This window comes from Zingiber officinale, chromosome 5A (genome assembly GCF_018446385.1).
Source record: "Zingiber officinale cultivar Zhangliang chromosome 5A, Zo_v1.1, whole genome shotgun sequence".
In the NCBI taxonomy this organism is placed as follows: domain Eukaryota; kingdom Viridiplantae; phylum Streptophyta; class Magnoliopsida; order Zingiberales; family Zingiberaceae; genus Zingiber; species Zingiber officinale.
The window spans coordinates 43,635,993-43,661,781 of NC_055994.1; the positions used below are offsets into that span (position 1 = coordinate 43,635,993).

The window sequence follows — 25,789 nt, forward strand, 5'->3', positions numbered from 1 at the left end:
GACTCAGATGATGAAAAACACCTAGTGAACCTGGTAAGAAAGATGCTCACCAGGAGAAAGAAGAACTTCACTAAAAGAGACATGCAGAAGATCAACTCCAGCAACAACAAGACGAACATCACGTGTTTTGGATGCAACAAGAAGGGGCATTACAAGAATGACTGCCCAAATCTAAAGAAAAAGAAAGCCCTCAAAGCAACATGGGATGAATCATCCGCGGATGAATTGCATAGCGATGAACCAAAACACACTAACTATCTCGCGCTAATGGCATATGGACCAGGATCGAAAAGCAAATTGGAAGATCGATCCGAACCAAAATCAAGCCACGAGTCCGCACCATTTCTGAAGGTTCTGATGAGGTACACTTTACTTTAAGAAAGAAATTTTTTAAAATAATTGCATGTCTACATAAGAGATTAATCTTGTATGAAAATCAAGTAAATGAACTAAATTTAGAAATTAAAACACTTAACGAACAATTAAAATCAACCTCAATGACTGAGCCAATTCAAGCTAAAACTCCAACTCAAGTTGCAACACTTGAAAAGGAGAATTTAGTTTGAAAGGAGATGTAGTTGAACTAAAAAAACTACTAGAAAAATTCACAACTCGATCCAAGTACCTTGATATGATACTTGGATCACAAAGAGCTGTGTACAATAAATCCGGACTCAGATACAAGTCTAGCTCAACTAATGAAACATTTATATCTCTAATCACTCAAAATAAAAATCAAACTAAGGCCTGGGTTTTGAAAGTGTGCTTAACAACACAAGTAGGACTCAACCTATACTATGTACTAAAAAATAACATTCACTACATAAAGAAAAATAAACCAAATAACTCACCCTCAATTATGAAAATTAAAATTTTAAACTAAAAGAATAAAATCAAATCTAATAAACCTAAATTAAATAAAATCAACCTAAACTCAATCTATTATAACTATGGAACAAATCAACATAAATATAAATTAAATAAAAATAAAATAAAATCAAACCAAAACTATAACCAAGTCTATCATAACTATAAAACAAATCGACATAAACCCAAAACCTAAAACTCAAGTCCAATAATTCAGGAGGAGACTCCAAACTAATTGGCACCTCCAAAATCAATAAACCTACTCAGATGGGTAATTAGGACTAGTTTAAAAAGAGTCAAAAGTTTAACTTGACCAACGGTACTAGTGAAGTTTTGGATGATAGTAAGTTAGGGAAACTCTGTCGATACATGTCTAGGAAGATATAGCTTCGACCTGGTGCATTTGGCTTATTGGAACTAACTAAAACTATCCCTTATGAATCTTAACCAGTTAGAACAAAGTTTGGTACTAAGTTTAGTGGATAGGACTGTTTGAAAAAATTAAAAGGCATAGTCACTCTAATGATGTCCAAGTGACTCACCAAAGCTCATAAGTTTATCAAAAGAATGTCTATTTATTGAACCCAAAGCTAGACTTGAATCTAACACAAAGTTAAACTCAACCCTAAAATTCAATCTAATTCATCTCACAAAATTATAAGATACCTTGATTGAAAACATAGATCGGGTGAGATAACTAAGGATTAAATTAAATTAAATTAAATTAAAATAAAGCAAATTTAAAATTAAATTAAATCAAAATTCAAATTAAAATTAAATTACCTTAAATCAAAATTAAATTAAATTAACTTAAATCAAAATTAAAATCAAAACTTAAATTCAAAATCAAAATTAAAATTCAAAATTAATCTTAAATTAAACTTAAATTAAGAATTAATTTAAATAATTAAACAACTCAATTCTTGTAAACTTAAATTAAGTTTCTAAATTGAACCCAAATTAATGACTCCTACCCTTTGTAGGAAACTAAGTAGATATTGGATAGTGGTTATTCCAGACACATGACTGGGGATCACACCAAGTTCACTCAACTAACATATAAAAGCTTAGGAATAGTTGTCTTTGGAAACAACGTTAAACTCAAGGTAATTGGGATAGGTAATATCAAACTCAAAACTGACTTTATTATTAAAAATGTATTACTTGTTGATAATTTCAAATATAGTCTACTTAGCATTAGTCAATTATGTGATTCTAGATACAAGGTTAGGTTCCTATCTTCTGAATACTTAATTAAGCACATAGATAACCCTAACATAAATCTAAAAGGGTTTAGAAAGGACAATATCTATGCAATTAACTTAACCAATTCTTCACTTAAGTGTCACATGACATAAAAGGAAGAAACCTGGTCATGGCATAGAAGAATGAACCACACGAACTTTAAAAACCTAACAAAATTAAATGATTTAGTTAGAGGATTACCAAAATTACCTAACTTAGACTCAATAATTTGTAATGTCTGTCAAAAAGAAAATCAAACCAAATCAACCCAAAAATCAACTAATGAAACTAAAACTAATTCAATACTATAATTACTGCACCTAGACCTATTTGACTCCCATGGAACCAAATCTATGAATGAGAGTCTCTATTACCTAGTAATAATAGATGATTACTCGAGATTTACCTGGGTAAAATTCTTAAAAAATAAAGATGAAATGTTTGAAGTGTTCAGTAATTTTTGCAAACAAACTGAAAATGAGAAATGCCAAAGAATCAAATGAATTAGAAGTGATAACAGAGGTGAATTTAATAATCATAACTTTAATCTATTTTACCTTGAAAATGGTTATCATCATGAATTTTCATGCCCTAAAACACCCCAACAAAATGGAGTAGTAGAAAGAAAGAAAAGAGCTCTACTTGAAGCCTTCAAGACAATGCTAAATGAATATCAACTTCCAAAACACTTTTGGGCAGAAGTTGTTAGTACAGCCTGCTATGTACAAAATAGAACCACAATAAATAAAAATCATAATAAGACTTCATTTGAACTCTATTTTAATAAAATACCCAATATTAAAGTATTCAAATGCCCAGTTTATATATTAAATACAAGAGAACACTTAGAAAAATTTACCTCAAATGTAGAAAATAGAATTTTTGGGGGTTACTCATTAAACAATAAAGGGTAAAGAATATATAAGAAGAAATACACTGAGAATTGAAGAGACCACAAATGTAAAATTTGAAGAATCCAACCTGAACCTAGAACAAACTCATATTCAACCAATTAACTTTGTTAGAGGTAGCAGTAATTTAGGGGGAGCAAGTGAAGAAGAAGAACATCAACCTCAAGAACAACAAACTAGAACCATAAGGGTTAACCCAAACCATCCACTTGACCAAGTAATTGGTGACCTAGACCTAAGAGTCCAAACTAGATCAACCTTTAGAAACTTAAGTTAAATAGCTTTAATCTCTATAATTGAACCCAAAAATAATAGAAGAATCATTAAGTGATCTAGATTGGATCTTAGCCATGCAAGAGAAACTAGCCCAATTTGAAAGAAATGAGATATGAGATTAGTTCCATTGCTAGAAAATAAAAGGATAATCGAAATCAAATGGATCTTTAGAAATAAACTAAATGAAAAAAAGGGAAGTTGTTAGAAACAAGGTCAAATTAGTAGCAAAAGGATTCAGCCAAATTAAAGGACTTGACTACAATAAAACCTATGCACCAGTTGCTAGACTCGAATCAATTAAAATGTTACTGAGTTATGCAGCCCATAAGAGATTCAAATTATATCAAATGGATGTTAAGTCATCCTTTCTAAATGGAATGATTAAGGAAGAAGTGTATGTAGGTCAATTCCCTGGGTTTGAAAACTTAGAATACCCTAATTATGTGTTCAAATTAAAGAAAGCCCTGTATAGCCTAAAACAGGCCCCTAAAGCTTAGTATGAAAGGATGACCATATACTTAATCTCAACAAGCTTCAAACAAGGTCAAATAGACTCAACCCTTTTTGTAAAAGTAATTAATCAAGACCTATTTATAGCTCAAGTCTATGTGGACGATATAATATTTGGATCAACCAACTCAAAACTATTACAAGAATTCATAACGTTAATGGAATAGGAGTTTGAAATGAGTCTAGTAGGACAACTAACATTCTTCCTAGGTCTACAAATCAAACAAACAAATAAAGGTAATTATGTTTATCAACAAAAATATACACTTGAATTACTTAAGAAATTTTGAATAGAAAACTCCAAAGACATTAAACTCTAATGGCTACCAATACAACCCTAGATGGTGACCCAAATTAGACCTCAAATATTATAGAAGTGTCATAAGAAGCCTATTGTACCTAACTGTAGGTCGACTAGATATCTTATTTGCAGTCAGTATGTGAGCTAGGTACTAGACTTGTGCTAAGGAATCACACTTAGGTAATGTTAAAAGAATTTTTTTAGATATTTAAAGGGCACATCCAACATAGGAATGTGGTACCCTAGGATAGCAAATTTTTAACTTATAGGGTACTCTGACTTAGATTATGTCAGTTGCAAACTCAATAGGAAAAGTACAACGGTGGTTGTCAATTACTTGGATCATCACTTGTCAGCTAGTGTAGTAGAAAGCAGCACTGTGTTGCTTTATCTACTACTGAGATAAAATATATAACAATATGGGAATGTTTTGCACAACTCCTATGGATGATGTACACCCTAAAGACTTCAATCTAAACTTTAAAAATACAAAAGTGTTCATTGATAACATTAGTTCAATCAACTTAACAAAAAATCCACTACATCATTCAAGAACTAAACACATTGAAATAAAACACCATTTTATCAGAGATCATGTCACTAAGGGAGATATTGAACTCCAATATATTAAGTCCAAATCTAACTTAGCAGACATATTTAGCAAACCGCTCCCTGAGAATGAATTTAGCAACTTGTGACGATAACTAGGAATGTATTTCATAGAATAGGACTTCTCTTCAAATAATTTCTTAAAATGATTCGAAAATTCTAAGGAAAAATCTTTACTTTTATCTTCTTAAAATTCCCATTTCCTTAGACTTTCAAAATTAATTTTAGCCTTAGTCTAGGTCAAATCCATAGAAATCATGTTCCTATAGATCTAGGACTCGAGCATCTCACAAACACACTAAGTTTACATTGATTGTGTATTCACAAACATAGACTGGCGTGAGATGCGTAGGCCCTTTACCTAGAGTTAAGATACTTATATCTGTGCATCAACACAAGTTTGGGTGAGAAATACCAAATTACAGTGATTAGGTTAAGTAATCCATCTTAGTTATATACTAACTGGACTCATATACTTAACTTGACGAATCAAATGAACACTGCTATCTTCTAATAATTAGTTAGTAACTACTGGCTAGACATTTGAGGAAAATTTTTCTAGATGAATATTTTCAAATACATACCAGGTCTAGGTGGAGGAAAAATTAAATACTAAAAAACCTTCTCAAACTTTATTTGAAAAAAATATTCTTAAAATATTTCCAAGACTATTTTTGTTTAAACATTTTGAAAATCATTTTTCAAAATTAATACTCTTAATATCCATTGTGGAAAATTTTTGTACTTTGAAAAACATTCTTAACCATACTTTGAAAAATTATTTAGTTTGAAAATTTTTGTATTTTAAAGTTATTTGACAAGCTATTTTTTTCTTACAAAAAATTATGCTATTTTTTCAAAATGTATGTTTTACAAATTTACCTATAAGTATTTTGAAAACTGTTTTAAACCATAGTTTGAAAGATGTTTTAAGCACACACTTTAAAAAGGTTTTAACAAATTTTGTACAACTCTTGCAACAGTGTTTTAAACCACCTTTTAGTTTCATAAACCTTTTAAAAACTTTGTTCAAAAATTATCTTTTACATATTTGGGAAAAATTATTTTACTTAGCATTTTTTTTATTTATGAAAAACCTTTGACTCCTTCCCCAAATAATCCTGAAAGTTTTTTTAGAAAAAACCCTTAACTATTTCCCTAATTACTTAGCACACTTTTTCATCTGTTGATTCATTTTTTTGATAAATGTCAAAGGGAGAGGGTTAGGGTTCAAGTTAAAAAAAACAAATACAAATCAAAATAACTTAACTCTAAAAATGATAAAGAGAACATAACTAACTATCTCATGTTTTATTGCTTCTCTTAGAATCATTTTGTGTGTACTTGTCATATATTTGTCCTGACTTAACCCAGGTTGTCATTGCATCAAAAATGAAGAGATTGTTGATGCAGTTTACACTAATGGTCTAACACAAATTTAGATGAATGACAAGTGAGTTAAGTTAGGTGTTTTGTGACCTAACTGCTTACCGAGTGTGCAAGAATTGATGAATCCGAAGGACTAGATACCAGGCTGAAATCCAGCTAGGTCTAGGGGACTAGATTGCTGGTGTGAAGTCATAGGTCAACAAGCTGACTCGATATCTGGCAGGAAGTCCGATTGGGTCCGTGGGACCGGACAACCGACAAAAGTCCAGTTGGGTCCGCGGGATCAAACAATTGGCATGAAGACCTGGTGGGTAAGAGGCTAGTGAACCAACAACAAATTAGTAAGTGAAGGTAGGTCACTAGAGAAGAGTGACTAGGTGAGAATGCGTTCACCAAAGAGGGAACAGTAAGCATCGGTCTGACCTAGAGTTTCAGTGAAACTCAAAGTCAAGACCAGACAATCCGAAGGCTGTCAAAACTTGTCTTTACATGTTTTATTATTTGTTATTCTAACTCTATTTTATATGAAGACTAACATTTGTGCAAGTTAGAATTTTACCGAAATTGATCAACCGAACATCCAGATCAGTTGACCGAACCCCAATGATCATATCAGCTTGCGGCTAAGGCTCAACCAAGGGATCGATCGACTGAACATCGGGATCGATCGACCAAACAGTCGATATACGGTGACCAAGATTAGGATGGATTGATCAAATCAAACCAGATAAGCTAGCCAAGATAGCAGGAAAGGTCGACCGAATACAGGGATCGGTCAACAGAATGAAGACTCATTCAAAGTTGAATCTAGATGGGAAGACAGACCGAATCAGGCAAGAACGATTGACCGAATAGCTGGATCGATCAACTGATCAGTGTTGAGTCAAATCTTGATCCTGAGATTAATGGATCTGGATCAGGTCTAGCTCGTCTATATAAAGGGCCTTGAGAAGCACTTTGAAGGACATCGAAAAAGATACAGAACTTGATACTAACTTTCTACGATTCTTTTGCTGCTTCGACTATGATCTGCTATTGCTGCACTACTACCTTGCGATATACAACTGCTGCCAGCAGACCAACACCAATACACGAGCATGTTCAGATTCATATCTTCTAAAGTGTTGGTAATGAATTTATATTTACTGTTTACCTGTTATACTTGCAAAAAGGAAATGTAGGTTGTTGCACTGTCCTACTTTCATCTTGTATTCAATAACCTCTTCCGGGAGTACCTGAAGAGGCGTTTAGTGGATTACCCATCGATAAGTCCACAAGACATGGGTCTTGGAGTAGGAGTCATCACAGGCTCCGAACCAAGTTAACCGACTGTGTTTGCGTACTTCCTTGTGTGTCTTTTTTGCTTTGTTATCTAACTTAGTTTTCCGCTCGGTACTTTGATCTTAGTTTTTTTTTTAAAAAAAGAAAAGATAAGTTTTCCAAAACCACACGCCCCCCCCCCCCCCCCCCCCCCCCCCCTCTCACATGTGACTTGATCCAACATATTCTACCAGGTGCACTAGACCTTGTGGATATGGCAGAAGCTACCCAAGTCAAACATGAGCTAGTTAGACCAAAACCTAGTATTAAGTTCTTTGTGCAGGATTATTTTAAAAAGTATTCAGAAAGTAATCCACCATTGATGCACAAGAAGGTCATATGTCTCGCCACTAATTGAAAACTTATCCTTAAGAAGCTTTCTTGATTAACCCAATGCTGAGTTTGAATCTAACATGGGTTAAACAATTTTTTTGATAAATTTTTAATAATTCAAATCAATTAAAATAATATAAATTTTAATCAAATAATCACATTATTTAATTAAATCTAAAATTGATTAAAACTGAATCAAAACCTAATTTAGAGTTAAATACATATTTAATGAATCAATAAATAATATATTAAAACTAAATTATAATTTAATTAAAATTAATAAAATTTAATTGGAACTTAATAAATAATTTTTAATACTTTAAACAAATAAAACCTAATATATATATATTAATTTGAAAATCCTTAATAAACTAATTGATTAACTATATTAATCAACTTAATGAATCCAATATCAATAATTAATTAACAATTAATCAATCTCAAAGTAATTTAAACTAAAATAATTTTTAAGTAACTCATAATTTAAAAACTATAATAAAACCCAATTTTCAACTTAACTTCATAATTTGAAAACTTAATTAATTACCCCTAATCATTAATTAATTTAACTTAATACACATGGTTAATCTTTCATGACTTTCAATAAATAAAGTAATTTAACCTTAAACAAAATCAAATTAAATTAATAATAATCCCATATGAATTGATAATAAAAATAAAAATCAATTTACAATTAATTCTTGTTACGCTACTGCAAGTGCATGGCTGTAGTCAAGTAATAAAATATCGATCCCACGAGGACTAGTTATAAGAACTAGAGATTTCTCACATAGAATTAGCTAAATAATTGTCGGTTGCAAGTTATAGGCTAAGTAAAGAGAAATAAGACTAAGTAAAGGAAAGAGAGAGAGAGAAACATAGTTTGGAAAATATTCTAGGGGTTCAGTTTTATTGTCATGATTATCAATGTATCATGGTTCACCAATTGCCTATCCACAATTTACATGCATTGTAGGAAATTAGATTCATTACCAGCTCTCCCTGTAGTGGTCAAGCTGGCATGATATTTGGATCAATATCCGTTGCTATTGAATAGGAATGATTCCTATGAAGTCTGATAACGGGTCACCCCTGTCACTAGGGCCCCTTAGTCATAAATCACAAGAACGCACTCATACTCAATAATCATAGAGATAAAGATAGAAATTGTGTACAATTTCCTACTTCCTTGTGGGGAATTGCTTCTCCCTTCAAGGTGATGCCCTAGACATCTGGAAATAGGTTACCCATGTTATTAAGGCCCCTCAGTTATACAATCTAGGGCATCCCCCTATGGGATCAATAATTCTACATAATCATTGTGAGATCTTGGAAAATTTAAATAAATAGGGTTATTTCAGAAATAGCCTTATAGAATTTTTCCAGAATTTTTAGAAATTTTCTGGGAATTTTTCGGAGCTTGTACGACGGGTTTTGTGGGGACGAATTTATGGGTTCGGATAAAGCCTGTTTGGGGATACATGTTTAAGTGAGGAAATGTTTTAATTAAATATTTCCTTTTCTTTTTAATTCTTCCCCAAAACCGCCGATCCACCTTCTCTTCCCCGACCCTTCTTCTCGATCTCTTCTCCTCTCCACCGAGTCTCTCTCGCGTTGTCGCCGATCTCCGCGAGCTCACCGCCGGCGGGGGTTTTCCTCTCTGGAGTCTCACCAACGTCAGGGTCCCTGGCTACCGGGCGGCTCGATCCTCTCCTCCCTCCCCCTCTCATGTCTCTGCCCTAGATCACCGACGCACCAGTTCTTGGCGATCGGCGATTCTTTCCCCGTCTCTTGGTGTTGCCGGCGAGGAGTGGATCTTGGAGCTTTGAAGGTGTTAAAGCTAAGTCGATTCTTTGGTATCCTTCGACTCTCTGATTTGTGCCTTAGTTCGAATCTTCTTTTCCGATTCTTGCTCTCTTCCTCATTGATTGTTGGCGATCTCGGGTTAGATCGTAGATCCCTTTCTTCTTGTTGATTGAGGGGCAGAGGAATTCCGGGAACATAGAATCGAATCGGGCGACACCTCCTAGAGACAATCGGTTGAGGTAAGGTTAGGGTGTTGTTTGATCTATGGTTTCCATGGTGTGATCTACTATTTGCTCTGTGATCTTCAATCGTAATCTGATCAATGAATTCCAGTTTAATTCATTGCTTCGTCCGATTTATTCCAGTGAGGACCTGCTCTGTGGATTTCAAATTTGAATGCTGTGAGTTCTTGATTCCAGCAATTTCTTGGTCTCGGCAGCAACAATCCTCTTGTCCCAATAGCCACAGTAGCTGTGGAATTGAGGTATGGTTTTTGATCTTGCTGTAGGTTAGTTAATTTAGGTTTATGATATGAATTAGAGTAATTGATCCATGTGGTAGATCATATTTAGATTTACGGTTATGATAGGTGTTTATGTGTATGTTTGATTGGAGGTTGTAATTAGATTTAGATGGTGATTAGTATGATGGTTAGTGTATCGTTAGTTGATACATGATGTGTAGATTTGAATTAGGAGAAATTGGATTTCTAGTTGTTGATTATGATTAGATTTAATTACGTAGATTTAATCTAATGGAATAATTAGGGTTAAGCAATTAACCCTAGTTAACTATTGGATCTAATCTAAGTTTGGATTTCTAATCAAATTGGTGATTAGGGATTAGGTAACTAACCCTAGTCGACCCTTAGGTTTAGTTAAGTAGGTTGTGGTTATGTTGATTAGGGTTTTGCCCTAATTTGATTTTAGGGATTTTATTTGGCTATTCTTGGGATTTAGCTAAATAAAATATATATATATTGTTTGACACAGGACTCTGATTCGAGACGGGCGTCTCGGCTTCGGATTTGGATTGACTGTACCGTCTATTGGAGGCGGGTACCCTCTGACTTATCTTTTGATAATGTCTTATGATATGTGTAGCTTATATATATTTACTAGTGGTAGATAGTAGATTATTCTCCCCCTTGGTCTTAGCTAGTTGATACCTATCACATGCTTCATCTGCTAGTTGCTTTACTTCAGGATTGGATATTTTATCTCTTGCCATGTGTAAATATGTTCATAGAGATGCATATCTATAGTGCTCTACTCTACTGGATTAGTTGCTTTACATGTGTGATACATGCTCTTGGATTCATGATACTTACATCATTGTTATATGTGATGTCTTTGGATTTATGCTGTTTATATCATGGTTATATATATGCGTTTACCTTTTGGGCACCCACATATATGGAGGAGGCTATGTTCAGGTATGACATACTGTAGCCGCATGCACCATATTGCATGATTGCATGCTGGGCGATTGACGACTCCATTATTGTTGAGCTCGTCGGCCGGCTACATGGACCCGCACACAACGTGTTCACTGCATGGGTAGTGGCACAGCACTCAGGGTGTGTAGGGTAGATTGCCCGGTAGTGCTCCGCTAGGACGCTCATGGGTAGCGTGACAGGAGCGTGGTAGCACACCGGGGTCCCTCCCCGTCATTGCGTACCGGGAGATGAGAGCGTTACGCTCCCTCACTATGTTTGAGGCAGGAGGATAGGTGTACTCCGACAGCATCCCGTCCACTCGGTCACTCATCAGGGGTAGTGACGGCAGAGTGCACGGTTGTCACAGCCCTACCCACTCGGTCTCACCATTGTGTGTGAGACGGCTGAGCATGGCAGTAGGGGTGACCAGGACATGTCATTTGCATCATATGCACAGATTGCATTATTTATGATTGATGCATTTTGGTGATTGCATATGATTGACATGCATACAGGTTATATGCTTTTGCTCTGACTATTTTTATCTGTGTATGCTCACAGTCATTCGCCCGAGCCTCGCAGGTGAGTACAGTTTATTTCAGTTATGCACTTTTTATATTCTTGCAGTATATTGTATTGCATGCTTATTGTTGGTTACTGCAGTTTATTTAGTCTTGCATACCTGTTATACTTAGGAGACTGTACTATATAGATTGTATGGTTAGAGAACTGTACTATTGATCATATGGTTTAGGAGACTGTACCTTAGGTTTTTACTGGTGGATATATATTGCTGTACATGTCTATTGGTTTACCAGCTGAGTTCTTTGAACTCACCCCGTTGTTACTATTTTTCAGATTGAGGCCGTCAGGAGAGATTCCAGTCGCTAGCCCCTTTGTCGCGAGGATTTTCTTTGTCGGATTTATTCTGCTTTTGCATCTTAAATACTTGTATTGTGGGTTGTATTGTGGACATTGAACATTCGGGTTTACTACTATTGTTTTCCGCTGCAGATATTTTCATTACTTCGTGGATTTGGTTTTCTTCGATGTAGTGGAGTAGGATGTGTACATATATTTTCGAGATTTTATATCGTCTTTCCTTATTAAACTGCGTGGATTGATTATATGTTGAATTATGTGGAATGTTGATATAAACTGCGTGGCTTGTTCTTTTGTATTGTATTATTCCGGCCGTGTGTGGCCGAGGTATGGAGATATATGTATATACTGAGCTTCATATTGTCCGTCGTACAGGGGAGATGCTGCCGAAATTTCTTCGGACAGGGACTACCTGGGGGCGTGACAATTTATTTGGTATCAGAGCATGGGTTACGATGCTCTGTATTTTCTTTTTATCTGATACCAATTTGTTTGGTATCAGAGCGAGGTTCACGATACTTGCTCTTCGTTTTGGATTTTCGAGGTTTATCTGATACCAATTTATTTGGTATCAGAGCCTATCTGATCCACGGATTTCCGTCGATTTTATCGTTTCGGAATTCCGAGGTATTTTGACGAGGTTTTATTGGTTCTATTTGGGGCTAAGCAGCGACAGGACATCTCCAGACGGCAAATAGGTAAAACAGGTAATTTTATAGTTTTCATACCTGTAGTGATATCTGGATAACATTTTTACATATATGATACGTGTTCTAGTACTTAAACGTAGTCACACATGTATGAGGGCGATCGATTCTCTAGAGACAGAGTCTCCAGAGAGTTCTGTTAGGGTTGAGCCTGTCCGTCAGGGATAGACTCCTCAGGATATTGTGACCACGTTAGACTGTCAAATCCTGACGGTTCCGACTTCAGAGGTACCTACCTCGCCAGTACCGCCAGTAGTACCTATAGGGTACTCGGCACCTTCTCTAGCCATGCCTACTGCGTACTCGGTACCACCACAGACATCTGTGCTGGTTACTACATACTCGGTACCTGCACCAGTCGTACCGGTTACATCTTACCCGGTACCGCCCATCATACCTTTAGTCGTCCCTACTTATGCCTACTCTGTAGTTCCACTAGTGGTTCCTACCCTGTTTATGTGGCAGCACCAGTGGTACCCCTTCCAACCTATCCATCAGTACCACCCATAAGATCAACTCCAGTGATTCTGTCCAGTACCGCAGCGATATCTACGGATATGGTTGTGGCACGAGCATGGATCCCAGCCTTGGCGGAGTTGGTGAAAAGCCAATTCACGCTATTTCGCGGGGAGACTGATCCGAGCATAGCTCAGTCCTGGATTGAGACTATGGAGCGGACATTCTTTTACATGGCCTGCTCCGAGTGGGAGAAGGCCGAGCTAGCTGCTTACCACCTGCGAGACGGGGCAGAGATCTGGTGGGACACACAGCGCTCGATTATAGGCGAGCAGCATGTTATATATACGAGATTTAGAGAGACATTCGAGAGTCAGTGTTTTCCCCGGGCGTATCAGATGACACGTCGGTGGGATTTCCTGAGTCTTCGACAGAATAACCGCTCAGTGATGGAGTATAATGCCGAATTTAACCGGTTGGTTGGATTCTGTCCTGAGTTGGTTGGCGATGACAGATCTCGTATGCTTTTGTTTGTCCAGGGACTGGACGAGCATCTTCAGGTGTAGATTGCCGATTTTGGTCATTCATCATATACAAAGGCTCTGGATAGAGCTCTTATGATTTAGGCAGCTCAGTAGAGAGCAAATACAGATAAGAAAAGAAAGCAGACTGATCGGACTTCCGGACGGATCCAGCAGCCACAGACTACTGGGCAGCAGCAGAGAAATCACCCTCAGATGGGTCATAGTACTTCTAGGTCATCTGGCCGACCCCAGAAGTCAGGATGTTGTTCATCAGGATGTTCCCGGTCTTCTCAGCAGAACCGGAAACAGTCTACTGGTGACTCTTAATGCACTTGATATGGATCCCTAGATCACATCACCTCTGCATGCACCCTGGGACAGTCAGTTTGCTATTATTGCAAACTGCCTGGGCACTTGAGCCGAAACTATTCGCTGAAGGCTCAGCATGTAGCGTCCGGAATTTCTGTTCCGAGAGGACAGTTTAGTCAGTCCAGGAGATCCGCAGTTTCTTGGGCTGGGTTGGATATTACAGACGATTCGTTGAGGGTTTCTCCAGCATTGTTATGTCATTGACACGTCTGACTAGGAAAGGCGTGAAGTTCACGTGGTCAGAGGCTTGTGAAACCAGCTTCCAGGAGCTGAAGCGGAGATTAGTATCAGCACCAGTCTTGGTTTTACCTTCTGGTGATGATGGATTTGTACTTTACACAGATGCATCTCTTCAGGGCTTGGGCGCTGTATTGATGCAGCACGATAGGGTAGTCTCTTACACTTTTCGTCAGTTGAAGGAGCATGAGAAGAACTACCCAGTACATGATTTAGAGCTAGCCGCTATTATCTTTGCTTTGAAGATTTGGCGACATCATCTTTATGGTATTACTTTTGAGATTCTTACTGATCATAAGAGTCTCAAATATATTTTCACCCAGAAGGAACTCAATCTCCGACAGAGGAGATGGATGGAGTTCTTGAAGGATTATGATTGTACTATTAGCTACCATCCGGGTAAAGCTAATGTGGTTGCTGATGCACTGAGCAGGAAGTCCAGAGGGACTTTAGCTTGTCATCGAGTTTTAGTCATGGACTGTTGGGCCTTGAGGAGCAGGGACGGACAGAGCAGGGTATTCTTGTTACCATGGTTGCTCAATCGTCGATCGGGATGAGGATTCGAGAGGCCCAGGCCGGAGATCAGCATTTACAGTTCATTAGCAGTCAGATAGCTTCCGGACACGAGATGATGAGGGTATTATTTATTTCCGAGGCAGATTATGTGTACCTCAGTCTCACCCGGTCATGGAGGAGTTACTTCAGGAGGCTCATCGTTCTAGATTTGCTATCCATCCAGGTGGGACTCGTATGTATCGCGATTTGAGACGTTCCTATTGGTGGAACGGCATGAAGAAAGACATCGCAGATTTTGTAGCTAGATGTCTTGTTTGTCAGCAGGTGAAGGCTGAGCACCAGAGACCTGCTGGTTTACTTCAGAGGATCCCTATTCCAGAGTGGAAGTGGGAGCATATCACTATGGATTTTGTGGTAGGATTGCCTAGGACTCGACGAGGTCATGATGCGATTTGGGTAATCGTTGACCAATTAACCAAATCCGCACACTTTTTAGCGATCCGGAAGACTGATTCTCTGGATCGATTAGCTGAGTTGTACTGTCGAGAGATTATCAGATTGCATGGAGTTCCGTTGAGCATCATATCAGATAGAGACCCACGGTTCACGTCCCGATTCTGGCAGAGTCTGCAGCAGGCCTTGGGCACACAACTTCGTTTCAGTACGGCATTCCATCCGCAGACAGATGGGCAGTCAGAGCGGACTATTCAGACATTGGAGGACTTGCTGAGGTCTTGTGTCATGGACTTCGGAGGCAGTTGGGAGGACCACCTGCCATTAGTGGAGTTCGCCTACAACAACAGCTATCATTCGGCTATCCAGATGGCACCGTTTGAGGCGTTGTATGGTAGGCCTTGTCGGACACCCATCCTCTGGGAAGAGGTTGGGGAGGCCCAGTTGGTAGGACCTCAGAGAGCTCAGCAGGATGCAGAGTTAGTTCGCACTATCAGACGGAGGATGTCAGAGGCTCAGGACCGTCAGAAGAGTTATGCTGATCAGAGACGGAGACCCCTGGAGTTCTCCATCGGTGATCATGTATTTCTTAGAGTTTCACCCACGAAAGGGGTGAAGAGATTTGGTCTCCGAGATAAGCTAGCTCCCCGATATATTGGACCATTACAGATCTGGAGAGCAGTAGCTTACCGTCTGGCGCTACCACCATCTCTAGCTGGCATTCACGATGTATTCCATGTATCTATGCTGAGGAGATACGTATCCGATCCGGCACATGTTCTGTCAGATATATCTGTTCCTATTCAGCCTGATGTTACTTACGAGGAGGTTCCGGTGCGGATTCTGGACCACAGGGAACGTCAGCTACGGAACAAGACTGTCCGATTAGTTAAAGTCGGATGGCAGCATCATTCTGACGAGGAGGCTACTTGGGAGCTGGAGGATACGATCCGAGCTCGATACCCTTATCTTTTTACTTGAGGTATGTGGGTTAGAATTTCTTTCAGTATTTATACTGTTTGGTTATATTATAGTGTTTGCTGTTGGTTATAGCGAAATTTGGGGACCAAATTTTTATTAGTAGAGGAGGATGTGAGATCTTGGAAAATTTAAATAAATAGGGTTATTTCAGAAATAGCCTTATAGAATTTTTCCGGAATTTTTAGAAATTTTCTGGGAATTTTTCGGAGCTTGTACGACGGGTTTTGTGGGGACGAATTTATGGGTTCGGATAAAGCCTGTTTGGGGATACATGTTTAAGTGAGGAAATGTTTTAATTAAATATTTCCTTTTCTTTTTAATTCTTCCCCAAAACCGCCGATCCACCTTCTCTTCCCCGACCCTTCTTCTCGATCTCTTCTCCTCTCCACCGAGTCTCTCTCGCGTTGTCGCCGATCTCCGCGAGCTCACCGCCGGCGGGGGTTTTCCTCTCTGGAGTCTCACCAACGTCAGGGTCCCTGGCTACCGGGCGGCTCGATCCTCTCCTCCCTCCCCCTCTCATGTCTCTGCCCTAGATCACCGACGCACCAGTTCTTGGCGATCGACGATTCTTTCCCCGTCTCTTGGTGTTGCCGGCGAGGAGTGGATCTTGGAGCTTTGAAGGGGTTAAAGCTAAGTCGATTCTTTGGTATCCTTCGACTCTCTGATTTGTGCCTTAGTTCGAATCTTCTTTTCCGATTCTTGCTCTCTTCCTCATTGATGGTTGGCGATCTCGGGTTAGGTCGTAGATCCCTTTCTTCTTGTTGATTGAGGGGCAGAGGAATTCCGGGAACATTGAATCGAATCGGGCGACACCTCCTGGAGACAATCGGTTGAGGTAAGATTAGGGTGTTGTTTGATCTATGGTTTCCATGGTGTGATCTACTATTTGCTCTGTGATCTTCAATCGTAATCTGATCAATGAATTCCAGTTTAATTCATTGCTTCGTCCGATTTATTCCAGTGAGGACCTGCTCTGTGGATTTCAAATTTGAATGCTGTGAGTTCTTGATTCCAGCAATTTCTTGGTCTCGGCAGCAACAATCCTCTTGTCCCAATAGCCACAGTAGCTGTGGAATTGAGGTATGGTTTTTGATCTTGCTGTAGGTTAGTTAATTTAGGTTTATGATATGAATTAGAGTAATTGATCCATGTGGTAGATCATATTTAGATTTACGGTTATGATAGGTGTTTATGTGTATGTTTGATTGGAGGTTGTAATTAGATTTAGATGGTGATTAGTATGATGGTTAGTGTATCGTTAGTTGATACATGATGTGTAGATTTGAATTAGGAGAAATTGGATTTCTAGTTGTTGATTATGATTAGATTTAATTACGTAGATTTAATCTAATGGAATAATTAGGGTTAAGCAATTAACCCTAGTTAACTATTGGATCTAATCTAAGTTTGGATTTCTAATCAAATTGGTGATTAGGGATTAGGTAACTAACCCTAGTCGACTCTTAGGTTTAGTTAAGTAGGTTGTGGTTATGTTGATTAGGGTTTTGCCCTAATTTGATTTTAGGGATTTTATTTGGCTATTCTTGGGATTTAGCTAAATAAAATATATATATATTGTTTGACACAGGACTCTGATTCGAGACGGGCGTCTCGGCTTCGGATTTGGATTGACTGTACCGTCTATTGGAGGCGGGTACCCTCTGACTTATCTTTTGATAATGTCTTATGATATGTGTAGCTTATATATATTTACTAGTGGTAGATAGTAGATTATTCTCCCCCTTGGTCTTAGCTAGTTGATACCTATCACATGCTTCATCTGCTAGTTGCTTTACTTCAGGATTAGATATTTTATCTCTTGCCATGTGTAAATATGTTCATAGAGATGCATATCTATAGTGCTCTACTCTACTGGATTAGTTGCTTTACATGTGTGATACATGCTCTTGGATTCATGATACTTACATCATTGTTATATGTGATGTCTTTGGATTTATGCTGTTTATATCATGGTTATATATATGCGTTTACCTTTTGGGCACACCCATATATGGAGGAGGCTATGTTCAGGTATGACATACTGTAGCCGCATGCACCATATTGCATGATTGCATGCTGGGCGATTGACGACTCCATTATTGTTGAGCTCGTCGGCCGGCTACATGGACCCGCACACAACGTGTTCACTGCATGGGTAGTGGCACAGCACTCAGGGTGTGTAGGGTAGATTGCCCGGTAGTGCTCCGCTAGGACGCTCATGGGTAGCGTGACAGGAGCGTGGTAGCACACCGGGGTCCCTCCCCGTCATTGCGTACCGGGAGATGAGAGCGTTACGCTCCCTCACTATGTTTGAGGCAGGAGGATAGGTGTACTCCGACAGCATCCCGTCCACTCGGTCACTCATCAGGGGTAGTGACGGCAGAGTGCACGGTTGTCACAGCCCTACCCACTCGGTCTCACCATTGTGTGTGAGACGGCTGAGCATGGCAGTAGGGGTGACCAGGACATGTCATTTGCATCATATGCACAGATTGCATTATTTATGATTGATGCATTTTGGTGATTGCATATGATTGACATGCATACAGGTTATATGCTTTTGCTCTGACTATTTTTATCTGTGTATGCTCACAGTCATTCGCCCGAGCCTCGCAGGTGAGTACAGTTTATTTCAGTTATGCACTTTTTATATTCTTGCAGTATATTGTATTGCATGCTTATTGTTGGTTACTGCAGTTTATTTAGTCTTGCATACCTGTTATACTTAGGAGACTGTACTATATAGATTGTATGGTTAGAGAACTGTACTATTGATCATATGGTTTAGGAGACTGTACCTTAGGTTTTTACTGGTGGATATATATTGCTGTACATGTCTATTGGTTTACCAGCTGAGTTCTTTGAACTCACCCCGTTGTTACTATTTTTCAGATTGAGGCCGTCAGGAGAGATTCCAGTCGCTAGCCCCTTTGTCGCGAGGATTTTCTTTGTCGGATTTATTCTGCTTTTGCATCTTAAATACTTGTATTGTGGGTTGTATTGTGGACATTGAACATTCGGGTTTACTACTATTGTTTTCCGCTGCAGATATTTTCATTACTTCGTGGATTTGGTTTTCTTCGATGTAGTGGAGTAGGATGTGTACATATATTTTCGAGATTTTATATCGTCTTTCCTTATTAAACTGCGTGGATTGATTATATGTTGAATTATGTGGAATGTTGATATAAACTGCGTGGCTTGTTCTTTTGTATTGTATTATTCCAGCCGTGTGTGGCCGAGGTATGGAGATATATGTATATACTGAGCTTCATATTGTCCGTCGTACAGGGGAGATGCTGCCGAAATTTCTTCGGACAGGGACTACCTGGGGGCGTGACAATCATTCAATCAAACATGAGAATTAAGCTCAAACATAATGTATACACATAAGATCAAGTAGATACAAGGCATGATAATGTTATCTAGATAAGAAATTGGCATATCCATGAGTTCTTACATTAGTCTACACTGCAATTACTCCCTTGATCTTAGAATAATAGATCTACTCCATGGCTAGAAGAAAATGATCCAAAGATATAAGAATTACGAGCATCAAAATCCTACTAGAAGAAGGAGAGAAGGAAGCTTATCCAATCATGTAGAGTGATCTTCAGATCCAATCCTTTGCTTCTGGAGTCAATGAGGTGATCAAACGAAGCTTGAGTAGGATGTAGATAGGTACCAAGATGGTTCTCCCAAAGGGAGAACCTTCCTCCCCTTTGAAAAGGGAATATATCCCCTTATATAGTGTTGGGCATGGGCCTGGCACGACCCATGTCATGGTCGTGTGGAATCTACATGGCCAGCTTCTTTTTGGGTTTGGGTCAGGTGACATAACCATGTGCTTTTATACAGTCATGTCTTGCTTGGTCTCTACTCCTCCTCAGGTCAGGCCACACGGTCATGTGTCTTCACACAGCCATGGTCATCTTCTCCTCTTTCTTTGGCACAACCATGTGGATTCACACGGCTAGAGTCTTCTATCCTTGTTTACTCTCCGGATCATCTACGAGTGCTATTTTTGCCCCAAAAGTGATTCCTGTAAGTAGAAAAATGTACAAAGAGTATATCTCCGATAAAGAAGAGTAATTATACTGAAAGTATGATAAGAGGTGTAGAAATACATAAATCAAGCGTTAATAAAGTACTTGAATGTGCGTCAAAACATGCATAAAAGTGTATAGATCTATGCACATCACACACCCCAAACTTAAATATTTGCCTATTCTCAAGCAAAATACTGCAATATAAATTCATGTGCTCCTATAATGCATCATAATCCCTAGTGCACTTTCCTAACTCTATCAATTAGTTTCATTGGTGAGCATGATTGTGGAGTACCCTAAGTATGGTCTTAGCATAAGCTCTTCAAGCTTCAAGCTTCAATCTTTGTCCTAATTGTTAGTTAGAGCCCTAGAGCCAATCATTTGATGATTGTTGTATGGACTCGTTGTATCATATTCTTGTATATAAATAAAGGCATTTGTTTTTGATTATTATACTTACTTGTATTGGTGCCAAATAACTAAGTATAATAGCGTCCTTGAGTAGAAGGTTCTTACCTATATCAATCGATTGGTTGAATCGATAGTGAGATGATATAGGGAACACTACTCTTAATCATTCCTAATCAAGTATTAGCATTCAAGGACAATGTTAATGCGATGAGACTAGCATGTAGGTCAACTCGATGACTTGATCTCACAAGTCATGGATATAGAGATATCAAGTTGACACATGGGTATGCATTGAAGAATGTATACTGAATGACCCACCATAAGAAAGTATCATGGATCGTTATATGAGTGTCATATACTTTCTCATGTGGCTATTAGTATGACTATTAGTCCTTGGACCTGAAGTCACCATGGTTCCCTACATAAGGAGTTACATACTTTGGTTTCGTCAAATGTCACTCATAACTGGATAAACTATAAAGGCGATTACTGGGTATGTAACAAATTATACGGAGGGATGTGAGTGATGTAGACGGAATCTATCCCTCCTATATGACGGGAGTGACATCGATATTCTTGATAGAGTGAGACCACTAATTGCATGGCCATGCCCAAATGAGTCAATATGAGATATTGAGCTCATTTGATTGAGTGAATCTACTTGGAGTTCAAGATTTAGATTGATTAGAGGATGACACGGTCTATGCCTCACATTGATCAATCTAGATGTCAAGGATAGAAGGACACTTGTCATATATTGTGAGGAGTCACAATTAGTAGTCACAATGTGATGTTGGATCTCAACATTATTGTAACTTGGGTAGTAATGATGTGTTGCTAGATACCGCTCATTACTTATGCTTCTAAATGGGTTTAGGAGAATTGTCAACGTTACAAGAACCTATAGGGTCACACACAAAGGGAAATTAGATGGAGATTAGGTTCATTTGATGAACCAAATTGGATTAAGAGTAATCCAAAGTAAACTAATTGAGTTGGACTCAATTTGGTTCATGTGTTAAATGAGTATAATTTGGACTTAGACTCATTGAACCAATTTAATTCAATGAATAGAGAGTCATTAAATTAAAATTGACTTGAACCAATGGTTAGATTAGATCAACCAAGGGAGAGAAGTGGTCAAGTTTGACTTGACTTGAGAGGACACTACAACAAAATTGTTAAAAGACAACGGTTTTAGAAGGAACTATTGTTAATTTGGTAAAAGACAATGGTTTTTGACAAAACCGTTGTCTTTGAGCGCCTAAAAAAAAAAAAGACAATAGTTTTGTAAAAACCGTTGTTGTTGAGCGACTTATGGTAAAATCAACAACACCTTTTACAACAGTTTTCTAAAACTGTTGTCTTTAAGCACTTTTTTAGAGTCAAAGACAACAGCTTTAATAAACCGTTGTCTTTGACTTTATTCTTTCGTCGGTTTTCCCCTTCGTCGTTTTTGTTGTAGCAGTGATTTGCTTCCCTCTCTCAGAAAATTTTTTGGCGCCCTATTTCCCCCCTTAACCTACCCGAACCCTATTTTCCCCTTCATCGTGTGTCAAATGCCTCTGCTTGTTCTTGCGGTATTTGAATCACCGCTTTGTTTTTGAAGCCCTAAACTAAAGGCTTCTCTCACTCACTGTCTTCGTCGTCTCCTTCTCCAATCCTCCCGTGGCAGTGGCGGCTCTCCATTCCATTGCCTCTTGATCCAGCTGAGTTCTTCCTTCATGGCACCAGTCGCCCCTGCAGCAGACTGTATCCTTCCTTCTTCTCCTTGCTTGTCGCCTCAGCTTCAAGGGTTCTTGGAAGGGTTTATGCGGGGGTTCCTCGATTGATCGTGAATGATCGTTTTTGGTTCCATTTCCTTTCTCTTTTCGTGTTTCTTTCTTAGCCGGTCATCTCAGCTGAAGTCCAAAGATACTACAGACAAGCTGTTGACTATTTGATCCTAGGTCTTGCAGGAGTTTGTTTAGGGATACTTGCTAAATCATCAAACGACTCGAATCTAGGAGCTTCTGGTTACACATACACAATTATAGCTGTTTGTAAGTTGGAGATGGCTCACCATTCGTTACGCATACTCGATTGTTTGTAAAAACTCTCTCTTCTAACCTTTGTTTACCATTCCATGGAGACATCAACGCGCCTTCTGTGGAGCACCGGCTTCTTCCGCCACAAGTTCTTCTCCCTCTTCATTTTCTCCTGCTAAGCCGATCGACAGATCCCCTTCGATCTATCCAACTAGGTTGGGATCCAAGGGAGGGAGAAATCAGACGCGTAGTATTTTTTTTTCTAGTCGTATTTGTTCAATTCAGATTGATCTGTTGATCGTTTAGGATCTGAGAAGAGAGGATGCATTCTAGTCCCCATCTGATATTTGATTCCTCTTTGTCGTCCACTTGCGCACGACTACTAGTGTTGGGCGATGGGAACTCCATCTTCCGAGGTACTGTTACTATTCCTTCTACTATTTCATTGACTTCGACTTGGATTTGGCTTTAGTTATAATAAACTGTTCGATTTGGGGCGGAATTAAAGGGTTGAGGTCGGCGGAGGAGCATGGCGCCACCAAGAGGCTGTTCTTCACATCACCGGATGAGATTTACGAGGAGGAATACTACGAGGAGCAGCTGCCGGAGAAGAAGCGCCGCCTAACGCCAGATCAGGTTACTCCTTTAATCAAATTTCAGAATCAAGATACCAGATTTTTACAGTTTAAAGAAAAGATAACTTCCATATTCCTTTTTTGGCTCCCCTTATCGTTTACCAGCAACTTTGGAGAGAGCTATGCTCTTCTTTTAAGAAATAATGATTTCGATTCTCATGTGATCATGCCACCAACTTTGGGAGGAAAGAGCCTATTGGTTTGTCTTGTTTTGGTAGAGTAAAAAGTTTGTTTTGTTCGTATCCAAATCTGGGCGTTAGATCATTGAATGCATAATTGGCGACAGATCAACGTAGTTGTAGTAAATTTTTCGTTGGGTTTACTAGTGGTAAGATGTAATAAGAAGATACTTATCGACCAACTTCTCATTGTTTTACTCCATTTGCTCTGCGCTGAATATTTGATTTGGATGCGGGAATGATCGGCTTCCTTTCTCCAACAAAGGTAAATTTATTGGAACGTAGCTTTGAGGAGGAGAACAAGTTGGAGCCGGAGCGAAAGAGAGAACTGGCTCAAAAGCTAGGCATGCAACCGAGGCAAGTTGCAGTGTGGTTCCAGAACCAGCGTGCAAGGTGGAAGAACAAGCAACTTGAGCAGGATTTTGATCGGCTCAAGTCCTCATATGAGTCACTCCTTGCTGATCATGCTGCCCTCTTCAAGGACAACGAGGGATTGCGATTGGAGGTAATTCCCCTCTTTCTCCTCAGATCCATAGAGTCTCTCCCAATTTTGCAAGTTGGACTATGAGTGCCTTATTTGTTAATTTGATACAGCTTTATTTCTAAGTTATTGTTTATAGTGTTTGCTATTTTTCATCAACACTAACTAGGTGAAATATTCTGGGGTGATGAAGACTCTTGGAATCTTCATTTCCTTCTGAGACTCATAGTTTTAAGCATCTTACATTTCCATTAACTTCCATAAATGGTTAACGCTAAAAGGTATGTTTGCTCTTCTTATTTTGTTAAGAATGATCAGAATGCTGTTATTTTTTGTTTACGTGTTCAACTAATTGTTTACAACACTTACCTAAAATCATAGAGAAACTTATATTAGGTTAGTTTATGCATTTCAGTTTCACACTTTCTCGGTCATCTCAGCTTTTAGCTTTTCTTGCCAAAAAGATCCCTTTGTTTGGTTGGTATTATCCATAACGCTACACTGCAAAAGCTTCAAATTTATTGCAGAAGCTGTCTTTGGATCCTCAGCTGAAGTCCAAAGATGTTGTTGAAGCCACCAAGCAGGTAATAGTTTTTATTCAGTGTAGTTTTTTTCTTGCATAAGCTATCTCTGGACCTTGAACATAATTGTTGCAAGTAAATGGTTGCTTCTGAAATTTAGGTTTCTGTTGCCCATACTGGATCGAGTAATGCTAAATCGTCAAGCATGTGGACTCCTTCAGAGGGTTGGTCGGCACCTATTCTGTCTGAATTTATCGATGGTGGCAATTATTATGTGCACTCTTGTTATGCATCCCCAGCCTATTTCTTTGGAGGTGGTGAATTGTAATGAAGATTGCTTGGTCACTGCACTTATCTGCAATCTTTTGTTCCTAGCTATATAAATGTCATTTCTGTTTCCTTCTAATTTGAGGACTTCACAAGGAGGCATTTCTTTGAGTATTGGTAAGAACTTACAATGTCTCTAGACTTTTGCTATTTGCTTTTGCTTGCATTGTCATTCAATCACTTTATTATTTTAAAAATATTATTATCTTTTGTATTTGTTGAACATAGATGTCTCTATTACTATGACTGTGTGTCCTGGACTAGTAGTTGGTTTTCTACTTGCAAATCAAAATGTCAAGAATGCATACCAACTGGACTGGAACAAGATGATTAAGAATTTGTTCTTATACTGGAATGCATGAAATGTTTTTCAACATCTTAAGATTTTGAGATGTTCAAACATATATATCATTTGCTGGTAAACACATTTCTGTAGGACTAACACACTTGTTAGATTATGATGAACTGATTAACTTTGAGCATCATGAATTGTTTCCTTTCTTAATGGACAGTTTTCTGCAGACTAGGATTTACACGTAAAGGAGGTGAGCTAGATAAATATTTTGAGCAGTTACCTGATTTATGAACATGATAATACATGGGGAAAATGCAGGAGCAAGACCAATTTAATAGTATTGAGATTCTTGTTTTCTTTGGGAATGAAAATGGTTTCTCAATTAAACAAAATTGAAAATATTTGGAATTTATAATTTGTTGGACATGATGAATGGTCGGAATGGGTTAAAGTTGGATGGAAATAACTTACACTTTGTTGAGAATCACAATGACCAAGTTCATTCACATAGTTGTTTCGACTTACTTATGGCAAACCAAACCAAACCAATTTAGCAATGACTATATGCAAGATACACAAACTATCTAGACTTACCTAGAGTTGCTCTGATCTGACTGCTTATTTCTTCCCAATGTATTCTGCCCTCCTTTATTTGCTGTTACTAGTTACAGGGATTGTTGGTTTATTCCGTGTAAGGCTTCACCTTGACTTAAGCAGGGTGGTGTTATCATATT

The 25,789-nt window shown here is 38.4% G+C and overlaps 1 protein-coding gene across 1 annotated transcript; it reads left to right on the forward strand.

Annotated features, from left to right (window-relative positions):
* Window positions 1-22,924: 22,924 nt before the first annotated feature.
* LOC121982792 (homeobox-leucine zipper protein HOX16-like) lies at window positions 22,925-24,037 on the forward strand. The gene is made up of 3 exons (XM_042535857.1): window positions 22,925-23,033; window positions 23,126-23,253; window positions 23,697-24,037. The coding sequence occupies exons 1-3, from the start codon at window positions 22,940-22,942 to the stop codon at window positions 23,997-23,999; spliced, it is 525 nt and encodes a 174-aa protein (XP_042391791.1). The 5' UTR covers window positions 22,925-22,939; the 3' UTR covers window positions 24,000-24,037.
* Window positions 24,038-25,789: the final 1,752 nt, after the last annotated feature.